Source organism: Heptranchias perlo, chromosome 11 (genome assembly GCF_035084215.1).
Source record: "Heptranchias perlo isolate sHepPer1 chromosome 11, sHepPer1.hap1, whole genome shotgun sequence".
Taxonomy (NCBI): domain Eukaryota; kingdom Metazoa; phylum Chordata; class Chondrichthyes; order Hexanchiformes; family Hexanchidae; genus Heptranchias; species Heptranchias perlo.
Genome location: NC_090335.1, coordinates 76,249,761 through 76,263,183, shown reverse-complemented (window position 1 = coordinate 76,263,183; position 13,423 = coordinate 76,249,761). Strand labels below are relative to the sequence as shown.

The 13,423-nt window shown below is 48.8% G+C and overlaps 1 protein-coding gene across 2 annotated transcripts in view; it reads left to right on the top strand.

The window, feature by feature from the left end:
* cryaa (crystallin, alpha A) overlaps window positions 1-11,700 on the top strand; it is a 39,113-nt gene extending 27,413 nt beyond the window's left edge. The window contains exons 1-3 of one of the 2 annotated variants that reach the window (XM_067993396.1): window positions 4,589-4,873; window positions 8,513-8,635; window positions 11,410-11,700. In XM_067993396.1, the coding sequence (XP_067849497.1) occupies window positions 4,685-4,873; window positions 8,513-8,635; window positions 11,410-11,631 (534 nt within the window). In that variant the 5' untranslated portion in view covers window positions 4,589-4,684 and the 3' untranslated portion in view covers window positions 11,632-11,700. Of the gene's footprint in view, window positions 1-4,588; window positions 4,874-8,512; window positions 8,636-11,409 lie in introns of those variants that run through there. The other variant, XM_067993395.1, reaches the window with a different exon arrangement.
* The last annotated feature ends 1,723 nt before the right edge of the window (window positions 11,701-13,423 follow it).

Here is a 13,423-nt window from a genome sequence, read left to right as displayed (position 1 = left end):
ATGTTGATAAATTTATTAGAGCTTTTGAATTATTAACAAATCACTAGATGGAACAAAGAAGTGTGGGCTAAGGTAGGGAACATGTTACAATCTTTAACGATGAAATTGCCAGGTATCTCGTTAAAGAGAAACTAGGAGGAGCCAGCACAGATTTCAAAAGTGACAATCGTGCTCGACAAACCTCATAGAATTCTTTAAGGTGGTAACAGGTACAGTGGATGGGGAAATGCAGTGGATGTGGTGTACATGGATTTTAGGAAAGTCTTTGACAAGGTACCACATGGGAGATTACTAGAAAAGATTAAGGGTTATTGGAATTTGAGGGAGCATTGCAAACTGGATTAAAAATTGATTAAAAGGAGAAAACAGAGAGTAGGAGTTAAGGGAAGTGGGTAGTGGTGTCCCACAGGGTTCAGTCTTGGGGCCACTTCTGTTCACTGTGTAGATCAGTGATTTGAATATAGGCTTAGAGGGAGTGGTGTCCAAATTTGCAGATGATACTAAAATAGGAGGTATAATTAATTCTTTAGAAGACCAAAGGAAGCTGAAAAAGAATATTGCTATGATGGGAGAATGGGCTAAAAAGTGGCAGATGGAATTCAGTCTCAGTAACTGTGATGTGTGATATTTTGGTAAACAAAAAAACAGAAGTAATTATTCTGTGAATGGAAGTAGGCTTGGTCTCTGGAAGCATCACATAGAATTACACAGAACGTACAGCTCAGAAACAGGCCATTCAGCCCAACGGGTCCATGCCCGTGTTTATGCTCCACACGAGCCTCCTCCCGCCCTACTTCATCTAACTCTATCAGCATATCCTTCTATTCCTTTCTCCCTCGTGTGTTTATCTAGCTTCCCCTTAAATGCATCTGTGCTATTCACCTCAACTACTCCTTGTGGTAGTGAGTTCCACATTCTAACCACCCTCTGGGTAAAGAAGTTTCTCCTGAGTTCCCTATTGGATTTATTAGTGACTATCTTATATTTATGGCTCCTAGTTCTGGTCTCCCCCTCAAGTGGAAACATCTTCTCTACGTCTACCATATCAAACCTTTTCATAATCTTAAAGACCTCTATCAGGTCACCCCTCAGTCTTCTCTTTTCGAGAGAAAAGAGCCCCAGCCTGTTCAATCTTTCCTGATAGATGTAACCTCTCAGTGCTGGTATCATCCTAGTAAATTTTTTTTGTACCTTCTCCAATGCCTCCATATCCTTTCTATAATATGGAGACCAGAACTATTCACAGTACTCCAAGTGTGATCTAACCAAGGTTCTATACAAGTTTAACATAACTTCTCTGCTTTTCAATTCTATCCCTCTAGAAATGAACCCCAGTGCTTGATTTGCTTTTTTATGGCCTTATTAACCTGCATCGCTACTTTTACATTTTTAATTTTCTTTGTTTGTATCTTCTGAGGATTTCATATGATCTTTGGCTGAGGATAACTTTCTCACAGTCTGCGTCATTCTGGAACTGTCGGTGATGGTGCAGGTCAGATACATGGGAAGCAAACAGCCAGGGTTCAAGGGTCAGTTTTATGTTGAATGTTAGCACAAGAAAAGCACTGTTGTTGTTTTCAATCTGGCATGAATAATAAGTTCTGTAATTACTATGGATCTGCAGTTTGTCTTTAAAACTGTTCATTGATCTATTTGCTGTTTAATAAATCTGACCAGCAGTTTCCAGTCTCAGCCATAGGATGATACAGTCCATTTACCCACCTTCAAAGTTGAGGATCCGATGGGATAATATGTATAGTGACAAGGACTTTCTGATCAGCCCCTAGGCTCACTACATTTACCTACATATTGGGTACACTCCAGATCATAGGGAGCCTGGGTTCCTTTATGAGAATTCTCCTTCAAACAGAACCCAAGAAATAAATACAGTGAAACCCCCCCCGAATCTAATGGTAACCAGCTCCCCATCCCATCCTCTCTGAAACACTCCCTGCTCTCTGTTATTCCATGTAATACACTCCCTGTACAACACACTCCCTTCTGTGACCCTGTGTAACACACTCCCTTCTGTGACCCCGTGTAAACACACTCCCTGCTGTGACCATGAGTAACACACTCCCTTCTGTGACCCTGTGTAACACACTCCCTGCTGTGACCCTGTGTAACACACTCCCTGCTGTGACCCTGTGTAACACACACCCTTCTGTGACCCTGTGCAAACACACTCCCTTCTGTGACCCTGTGTAACACACTCCCTGCTGTGACCCTGTGTAACACACACCCTTCTGTGACCCTGTGTAAACACACTCCCTTCTGTGACCCTGTGTAAACACACTCCCTGCTGTGACCTCGTGTAAACACACTCCCTGCTGTGACCCTGTGTAAACACACTCCCTTCTGTGACCCTGTGTAAACACACTCCCTGCTGTGACCCTGTGTAACACACTCCCTGCTGTGACCCTGTGTAACACACTCCCTGCTGTGACCCTGTGTAACACACTCACTCCTGATACCCTGTGTAACACACTCCCTGCTGTGACCCTGTGTAACACACTCCCTGCTGTGACCCTGTGTAACACACTCCCTCCTGGTACCCTGTGTAACACACTCCCTGCCGTGACCCTGTGTAACACACTCCCTGCTGTGAGCCTGTGTAACACACTCCCTGCTGTAACCCCGTGTAACCCGCTCCCTGCTGTTACCCCGTGTAACACACTCCCTGCTGTGACCCTGTGTAACACACTCCCTGCTGTGACCCTGTGTAACACACTCCCTGCTGTGATCCCATGTAACACACTCCCTGCTGTGACCCTGTGTAACACACTCCCTGCTGTGACCCTGTGTAACACGCTCCCTCCTGTTACCCCGTGTAACACGCTCCCTGCTGTTACCCCGTGTAACACACTCCCTGCTGGTACCCTGTGTTTTTTTTTATTCGTTCATGGGATGTGGGCGTCGCTGGCGAGGCCGGCATTTATTGCCCATCCCTAATTGCCCTCGAGAAAGTGGTGGTGAGACACCTTCTTGAACCGCTGCAGTCCGTGTGGTGACGGTTCTCCCACAGTGCTGTTAGGAAGGGAGTTCCAGGATATTGACCCAGCGACGATGAAGGAACGGCGATATATTTCCAAGTCGGGATGGTTTGTGACTTGAGGGGAACGTGCAGGTGGTGTTGTTCCCATGTGCCTGCTGCTCTTGTCCTTCTAGGTGATAGAGGTCGCGGGTTTGGGAGGTGCTGTCGAAGAAGCCTTGGCGAGTTGCTGCAGTGCATCCTGTGGATGGTACACACTGCAGCCACAGAGCGCCGGTGGTGAAGGGAGTGAATGTTTAGGGTGGTGGATGGGGTGCCAATCAAGCGGGCTGCTTTATCTTGGATGGTGTCGAGCTTCTTGAGTGTTGTTGGAGCTGCACTCATCCAAGCAAGTGGAGAGTATTCCATCACACTCCTGACTTGTGCCTTGTAGATGGTGGAAAGGCTTTGGGGAGTCAGGAGGTGAGTCACTCGCCGCAGAATACCCAGCCTCTGACCTGCTCTCGTAGCCACAATATTTATATGGCTGGTCCAGTTAAGTTTCTGGTCAATGGTGACCCCCAGGACGTTGATGGTGGGGGATTCGGCGATGGTAATGCCGTTGAATGTCAAGGGGAGGTGGTTAGACTCTCTCTTGTTGGAGATGGTCATTGCCTGGCACTTATCTGGTGCGAATGTTACTTGCCACTTATGAGCCCAAGCCTGGATGTTGTCCAGGTCTTGCTGCATGCGGGCTCGGACTGCTTCATTACCTGAGGGGTTGCGAATGGAACTGAACACTGTGCAATCGTCAGCGAACATCCCCATTTCTGACCATATGATGGAGGGAAGGTCATTGATGAAGCAGCTGAAGATGGTTGGGCCTAGGACACTGCCTTGAGGAACTCCTGCAGCAATGTAACACACTCCCTCCTCTGACCCTGTGTAACACACTCTCTGCTGTGACCCTGTGTAGCACACTCCCTCCTGTGACCCTGTGTAACACACTCCCTGCTGTGACCCCGTGTAACACGCTCCCTGCTGTGACCCCGTGTAACACGCTCCCTGCTGTTACCCCGTGTAACACACTCCCTCCTGTGACCCTGTGTAAACAAACTCCCTTCTGTGACCCTGTGTAACACACTCCTTGCTGGTGCCCCGTGTAACACACTCCCTGCTGTGACCCTGTGTAACACACTCCCTGCTTTGACCCTGTGTAACACACTCCCTGCTATTACCCCGTGTAAACACACTCCCTGCTGGGACCCCGTGTAAACACACTCCCTGCTTTGACTCCGTGTAACACACTCCCTGCTGTTACCCCATGTAACATGCTCCCTGCTGTTAACCCGTGTAACACGCTCCCTGCTGTTACCCCATGTAACGCGCTCCCTGCTGTTACTCCATGTAACACGCAAGGTGCTGATTGTCTGGGCTATATCTTCCTTTGTCTGAACTCACTGCCTTTTGCTTGAGAGCAGTGATCTTGTTTTTGCCCTGAGCCAGTCTCCTCTGTCAGCAATCCTGCGAGTGTGTGTGATCACCCGTCCAATAACTGCTGACAATCAACAGTTTTTCCAACTTTATTCATGAGTTCGTCATTCCAGAACCATCCAGATTACTGGTCTATTCAGTACAATAAGTATATAAATTGCTCTGCGCTCTGTGCTCGACACACAGTCACGCAGCACGAGATCACAGTCGCTCTGCAGCATGGATCTTGTCATTCAGTATCCCTGGTTCAGGCGCGGCCTGGGATCTTTCTATCCAAGCCGCCTCTTTGATCAGTTTTTTGGAGACAGTCTTTTTGACTATGACCTCGTTCCTTTCTTCTCTTCCACCATCAGCCCCTACTACAGGCAGTCAATGTCTCGCAACTTCCTGGACTCTGGCATCTCTGAGGTAAACATCTCGCTTTGTGACTGACAAGATTATCAATTACAATAATGATAAGTGCAGTAGTGTAATTACAGTAATAATGAGTGATGTTCTTAGTAAATGCTCTGCATGTAATCCATTTAAGATACTTTGTTAACCAATTCTATTCTGTTAACAGATTCAGGGTAAAATTTACATTGAATTAAGCAATAACTTGTCCTAGTGACCTATTACTTAAACTAATACATAATTAGCTTGAGTCAGAAGATTCCCATGATTGCTGTTGTCATCGACCTTTGTATGAGGACAGGGAGCAGGAGGCTGGCATTGTTTAAAGGACCGAACAGACGCGGTGGGTGCCTGTCCAGAGAATGTGTTACACCTGTAATATGCACCATTAGTCAGCCAGCGCCAACATTGCTGGAGAATTCCCCACGAGACAGTGAACTGTCCACCTGAGACAGCGACAAGCAAGTGAGATTTGGAGTAACAGAAAACAGTAGAATTGGGTATGTTTCCCAGAGTTCTCAGTGAGCACCTGCGATCGCGGAGAGCTGCAGGTGAGTTAGTCTCCCCGCTTTCCGCTCGTGTAGATTATTGTAATGTGCTCCTTGCGTGTTTTCCACATGTGCAGGTGGGCAGAGAATTTTAATTTGCTCCTCTCTGCTCACTGTTTGCTGGCCTGTCCTACATTCCTGTTCCTTAATTTAAATTTCACCACATCACCTCCTTTCCCTGTCTCTCCCATTGTCTCGTACTCCCTCCGTATTCTCTGAGTCTCCTCAACCTTTTTGTGTCACAGTTGTGTTTCATTCTCAGCTATGTTCAGCTGGAATCATTTAGTCTAGAATTTTACAGCACAGAGGTAGGCCATTTGGCCCATCATGTCAGTACAGGCTCTCTGAAAGAGCTATCCACTCAGCCTCATTCCCTGTCTTTTCCCCATACTGTTTTAAAATTACCTCACCCATTTAACCTCTTTCCACAGACCATGTATAACCCATCCAATCAGTGACTTTAATCATAGAATCATAGAATGATATAGCACAGGAGGAGGCCATTCGGTCCATCGTGCCTGTGCCGGCTCTTTGAAAGAGCTATCCAATCAGTCCCACTCCCCTGCTCTTTCCCCCATAGCCCTGCAAAATTTTCCCCTTCAAGTATTTATCCAATTCTCCTTTAAAAGTTACTATTGAATTTGCTTCCACTGCCCTGTCAGGCAGTGCATTCCGGATCATCAGAACTCGCTGGGTAAATTTTTTTTTCCTCATCTCGCCCCTGGTTCTTTTGCCAATTACCTTAAATCTGTGTCCTCTGGTTACCGACCCTTCTGCCACTGGTAACAGATTCTCCTTATTTACTCTATCAAAACCCTTCATGATTTTGAACACCTCTATTGAATCTCCCCTTAACCTTCTCTGTTCTAAGGAGAACAGCCCCAGCTTCTCCAGTCTCTCCAGGAATCTGAAGTCCCTCATCCCTGGTTCTAGTCTAGTAAATCTCTTCTGCACCCTCTCTAAGGCCTTGACATCCTTCCTAAAGTGTGGTGCCCAGAATTGAACACAATACTCCAGCTGGGTCCTAACCAGTGCTTTTTTAAGGTTTAGCATAACTTCCTTTCTTTTGTACTCTTATACCTATATTTATAAAGTCAAGGATCCCATATGCCTTTTTAACAGCCTTCAAAGACTTGTGTACGGATACCACCAGGTCTCTCTGTTCCTGCTCCTCCTTTAAAATTGTACCATTTAGTTTATATTGCCTCTCCTCATTCTTTCCACCAAAATTAATCACTTCACACTTCTCTGTGTTAAATTTCATTTGCCGTGGGTCTGCCCATTTCACCAGTCTGTCTATGTCCTCCAGTCAATATGGATAATGTAGGATATGAAGATTAGAATAGTCCCTAATTTTACTTGATTAAGTTCGGGAGCTGGGAAAAATTTTCTCTGGAGATTAAACAGGTAGATTAATGTTTTAATAGACATTGATCTGTGACAAAATTAATTGGCACTTGGAAAAATATTGGTTAATAAATGAAAGTCAGCACAGATTTGTTAAAGGAAAATCATGTTTGACTAACTTGATTGAGTTCTTTGATGAAGTAACGGAGAAGGTTGATGAGAGTAGTGTAGTTGATGTTGTGTATATGGACTTTCAAAAGGCATTTGATAAAGTGCACATAATAGACTTGTTAGCAAGTTGAAGTCCATGGGATTAAAGGGTCAGTGGCAGCGTGGATACAAAATTAGCTAAGGGGCAGAAAGTAGAAAGTAGTGGTGAACGGTCGTTTTTCTGTAAAAGACATTAATCTACCTGTTTAATCTCCAGAGAAAGTTTTTCCCAGCCCCTGAACCTAATCAAGTAAAATTAGAGACTATTCTAATCTTTATATCCTACATTATTCATATTGATTGATTGTCTTCCTTGGCCTGTGATTTCCAAGATCCCAACAGCATGTTTCACATAGTGTTCTGTCCCATCAAACACTCCCAGGGCAGGTACAGCACGGGTTAGATACAGAGTAAAGCTCCCTCTACACTGTCCCATCAAACACTCCCAGGGCAGGTACAGCACGGGTTAGATACAGAGTAAAGCTCCCTCTACACTGTCCCATCAAACACTCCCAGGGCAGGTACAGCACGGGTTAGATACAGAGTAAAGCTCCCTCTACACTGTCCCATCAAACACTCCCAGGGCAGGTACAGCACGGGTTAGATACAGAGTAAAGCTCCCTCTACACTGTCCCACCAAACAGTCCCAGGGCAGGTACAGCACGGGTTAGATACAGAGTAAAGCTCCCTCTACACTGTCCCAACAAACACTCCCAAGGCAGGTACAGCACGGGTTAGATACAGAGTAAAGCTCCCTCTACACTGTCCCAACAAACACTCCCAAGGCAGGTACAGCGCGGGCTAGATACAGAGTAAAGCTGTATCCCACAATGTACCTTAACCTCAACCTCCAAAGAGTACGTTATGGCCTCTCGCATTACAGGAATGATATTGGGGCTTCAGAGAGGGTACAACACAGATTGACTAGGATGCTGCCTGGTGTGAGGAAATGTCAATTTTGAAAGACTTGAAAACTTGGGTCTTTTTTCATTGGAATAATGTGGAATACAGGGCGATTATAATAAAAGTGTTTAAAATTATGAAAGGATAGGGCAGTGTAGATAGAAGCAGAGTGTTTACAGAAGTTGAGGTGTCAAAAACAAGGAGCCAGAGATACAAGATTAAATGCAGGAGATTTAGATCAGAGGTCAGGAGAAACATCTTCACAGAGAGAGTTGTGAGTCTGTGGAATTCACTTCAAGGGTTAGTGGTTCAGGCAGAAACTGTCACCATTCAAGATTAGATTGGATAGGTGGAAGAAGGAAAAGGGGATGAAGGGATGTGGGAAGAGGGTGGATAAATTTGATTGGACTATTTGCTCGTGTGGAGGGTAAACACCAACATGGACTGGTTGGGCCAAATGGCCTGTTTCCGTGTTGTAACTTGTATGTTCTATGGATGAACTATGATGCCTCAAATGATCCTCCTCATTCATAACTCTGGTGAAGAGTGTCCCAGGTGCTGCTGTGATCTTCCCATAACTTTCCCAGGTGGAATACATACCGCTGTGTGGGTGTGGGTGTTACCGGCTACGAACATTGTGTTTCAGGTGCGCTATGAGAAGGACAGATTTCTGATTAACCTGAATGTCAAGCACTTCTCCCCCGATGAGCTAAGTGTCAAGATCATTGATGACTTTGTGGAGATCCATGGGAAGCATGCTGAACGACAGGTGAGTTTGTGGCCTCACTCTCAGGAGATGTTTCTCCTGTCTTTAGTTCACCTTTGACCAAGAGTCATGGAGGGTGTGGCTGTGTGACCCGCCCCCACTCCTCCTGCCAGTGTCACTCACTCGCAGGTCGCGGGCTTGACCCTCTCCTGCTCTATCCCCACCCGGAGCCTATGAGTGTGGCAATTGGAGTATAGCAATCAGTTGGCGGTACAGGTGGTGGGCAGCCTGGACCCTAACTACAGTTCAGGCCCCATTCGTACTCCCAGGCCCAGCATCCATTTGCCACACACACCATTTTTTCCGGTTTTCAGTACTTCTTGCACCAGTTTCAATTCAGTCTTTGAATCCCAGCGAGTTGCTGTGACAAGTGGTACACAGGAACATAGGAACAGGAGTAGGCCATTCAGTCCCTCATGCCTGCTCCGCCATTTGATAAGATCATGGCTGATCTGTGATCTAACTCCATATACCCGCCTTTGGCCCATATCCCTTAATACCTTTGGTTGCCAAAAAGCTATCTATCTCACATTTAAATTTAGCAATTGAGCTAGTATCAATTGCCGTTTGCGGAAGAGAGTTCCAAACTTCTACCACCCTTTGTATGTAGAAATGTTTTCTAATCTCGCTCCTGATAGGTCTGGCTCTAATTTTTAGACTGTGCCCCCTACTCCTAGAATCCCCAACCAGTGGAAATAGTTTCTCTCTATCCACCATAATAGGAGGAGAGGGATACCACAGGGCAAGCTCAGACATCTGGGAGCAGGTGGGCTGTCCCAGGGGGAGGGGGAGATATCCCGGGGGGGGGAGATATCCCGGGGGGGTGGGGGAGATATCCCGGGGGGGTGGGGGAGATATCCCGGGGGAAGGGGAGATATCCCAGGGGGAGGGGAAGATATCCCGGGGCGGGGAGATATTCCGGAGTTGGGGGGGAGATTTCCTAGGGGGAGGGGGAGATAACCTGGGGGGGGCAGATATCCCGGGGTGGGGAGATATCCCGGGGGGGAGATAGCCCGAGGTGGGGGGGCGGGGGTGCGGTGGAGATAGCCAGAGGTGCATATCTCTGGCTATTATGAGGTGTGGGTGAGGTGTCCAGGGGTGGGTGAGGTGTCCAGGGGTGGGTGAGGTGTCCAGGGGTGGGTGAGGTGTGCAGGGGTGGGTGAGGTGTCCAGGGGTGGGTGAGGTGTCCAGGGGTGGGTGAGGTGTCCAGGGGTGGGTGAGGTGTGCAGAGATGAGTCATTCCCTGCCCTGAGATTTTTACAGCTCCTCATGAGGTTGAGGAGGGCCTGAACTGAGATGGAACTGACCCTTGAAGCAGGTAATGGCCTCTGTCAGTAAGCCAGGTTTTACATGAAGAACAGGGAATAGGAGAGGTCTAAGTGGTGCTGAATTAGTCGGTGTCAGTGTGAGTCAGCCTGCCTCAGGAAATGGTGGCTCCTCATCACACTCTCTGCCACAGCTCACACTCCAGGGTATTCAGGGAACTGGGTGCTAAAGATCCCATGATACTTTGATGAAGAGGAGAGATTTCTAGTGTCCTGGTCAACATTACTTCTTCAAAAATATATTACCTGCTCATTCGTCTTATTTGCTGTTTGGAGGGTCTTGCTATGCACAAAATGGCTCCATCATTCACCAACATAACAGGTGCTGCACTGCAGAAAGCAGTTCACTGGGTGTGAAGGTCCATAACTTTGAGAATGTGATACAATGCCACACAAATGCCTTTAATCCATCAATCAATCTGGAGCCACCAGACAGGCTAGCTCCTTCAAACAGCGAGCTTCCCTACATGTGCCAGGAACGATTCACTCCTGTCTGGTACTGTACGGCCCGTGTGTGTCTCAGTGTCAGCTCCTGCACATGTACAGCACCCAGCGGGTAAAAGGGAACTCCACTCTTGTCTGGTATTGTAAAGCCCATGTGCCTGTGTCATAGGAAGCTAGGAACAGGATTAGGGCATTCAGCCCCTCGAGCCTGTTCCGCCATTCAATGAGATCATGGCTGATCTGTGACCGAACTCCATATACCCGCCTTAGCCCCATATCCCTTAATACCTTTGGTTAACAAAAATCTATCAATCTCAGATTGAAAATTAACAATTGAGCTAGCATCAACTGCCGTTTGCGGAAGAGAATTCTAAACTTCTCCCACCCTTTCCGTGTAGAAGTGTTTCCTAACTTCATTCCTGAAAGTCCTGGCTCTAATTTTTAGGCTATGTCCCCCAGTCCTAGACTCCCCAACCAGCAGAAATAGTTTCTCTCTCTCTACCCTATCAGTTCCCCTTAATATCTTGAAAACTTCAATCAAATCACCCCTTAATCTTCTAAATTTCAGGGAATACAACCCTAGTTTGTGTAATCTCTCCTCATAATTTAACCCTTGGAGTCCAGGTATCATTCTAGTAAATCTACGCTGCACTCCCTCCAAGGCCAATATGTCCTTCCTAAGGTGTGGTGCCTAGAACTGAACCCAGTACTTCAGGTGTGGTCTAACCAGGGCTTTGTATATCTGTGGCATAACTTCTACCCCCTTGTATTCTAGTCCTCTGAATATAAAGGCCAGCATTCCATTAGCCTTCTTGATTATTTTCTGTATCAGTCCATGACATTTTAATGATCTATGTACATGGACCCCCTAAGTCTCTTTGGGCCTTCACTGTTTTGAGCTTCTGTACATGTACAGTATACAGTGGGTAAAGGGGAATGATTCACTTCCATCTGGTACTGTACGGCCTGCGTGAGTCGATTCAGTCTAAATGATTTTACTCTCTATAGGAGGACCATGGCCGTGTTTCCCGTGAGTTTCACCGCACTTACCGTCTGCCCAGTAACGTGGACCAGTCATCCCTCAGCTGCTCACTGTCTCCCGAAGGTATGCTGACTCTGTGCGGCCCCAAGAATCCATCAGGAGCCGATTCCAACTGGCAAAACCAACCCATCCCTGTGACCCATGAGGAGAAGCTTGGTAGCCAGCCAGTGATCAGTGCCGATCCATGAGGTTTACCATTGTTTCTTTTATTGTACCGATAATGGGCATGAAAACTGACAATAAACCTTTAAACCAAAGCACTGGGGTTGAGTTTCCGCTCGTTATATCCACACAATCCTGGCAGAATCGGGTAGAACCAGCGCAAAAGATCGCGGAATTTTAAGCGCAAGCGAGTTAAGCCCAAAACTTACTGAGTTGTCCAAAACAACAGAGTTTCTGCAAACTTTAGCACTGTAACTATTGCCAGGGATTGAGTAGTTGCTCTTTCGATGACGTGGGACAGCAATCAGGCTGCGCACTGTAGGTCACCAACTGCCCTTGCTGCCGTTCACTAAAAGCGTGGAACGGAGGCCCATCGCCGAGCACCAAAAATGCAGCCGATGCAGGTAGTCATAAGGGAGGTGGGGAGCATAGCAGCGGGGGGAAAGGGGAGGGGAGGAGAGCAGCGGGGGGAAAGGGAGGGGAGCAGCGGGGGGAAAGGGGAGGGGAGCAGAACAGCGGGGGGAAGGGGAGGGGAGCAGAGCAGCGGGGGGAAGGGGCGGGGAGCAGAGCAGTGGGGGGAAGGGGGAGGAGAGCAGCGGGGGGAAGGAGAGCAGCGGGGGGAAGGGGGAGGGGAGCAGAGCAGCGGGGGGATGGGGAGCAGAGCAGCGGGGGGAAGGGGGAGGAGAGCAGAGCAGCGGGGGGAAGGGGAGGGGAGCAGAACAGCGGGGGGAAGGGGAGGGGAGCAGAGCAGCGGGGGGAAGGGGCGGGGAGCAGAGCAGTGGGGGGAAGGGGGAGGAGAGCAGCGGGGGGAAGGAGAGCAGCGGGGGGAAGGGGGAGGGGAGCAGAGCAGCGGGGGGATGGGGAGCAGAGCAGCGGGGGGAAGGGGGAGGAGAGCAGAGCAGCGGGGGGAAGGGGAGGGGAGCAGAGCAGCGGGGGGAAAGAGGAGGGGAGCAGCGGGGGGAAAGGGGAGGGGAGCAGAGCAGCAGGAGAAGGGGAGCAGAGCAGAGGGGGAAAGGGAGCAGAGCAGCAGGGGGAAGGGGGGAGGAGAGCAGAGCAGTGGGGGAAAGGGGAGCAGAGCAGTGGGGGGAAGGGGAGGAAAGCAGACCAGTGGGGGGGAGGAGAGCGGGGGAATGGGGAGGGGAGCAGAGCAGCAGGGGAAGGGGAGCAGAGCAATGGGGGAATGGGGAGGGGAGCAGAGCAGCAGGGGAAGGGGAGCAGAGCAGCAGGGGAAGGGGAGCAGAGCGGAGCAGCGGGGAAAGGGGGAGGAGAGCAGAGCAGTGGGGGGAAGGGGAGAGCAGTGGGGGAAGGGGAGAAGCGGGGAGGGGGTGAATTAGAAGCAGGGGGTAGAAGCAGAAGTTGGGGGAGGGAATCAGAAGCGGGGGGGGGGCGGTGAAGCAGAAGCTGGGGTTGGGGGTGGGGAGGTGAAGCAGAAGCCTGGAGGGAGCAGAGCTCGGTGGGGGGAGGGGGGCTACAGCTTCTCCACATTGGTCATGAACCTTCAGTGATCTGTGCACAATAACACTTACACCTTTTCCTCACTCAACCTCATTCAGTATTATTCCCTGTAACGATAGCATATTCTGTGTTGGCCCTATCAACACGCACTACTCTACATTTATGTGTAATTTGCCATTTTGGTGTTTAGCGAGCATGGGCGTTTCACTGGGTTTGTGGGCCATTCAAAGGTCCACCTGCTGCTGCTCCCGAGATGCCCTTCCACACCAGGCATTGCAGCAGGCCGAGTCCCCAGGCATGATGGTGATCAATGACTATGGGCCATGAGGGTGAGGACGAGGGAGGAATAGTGCAACACAGTGA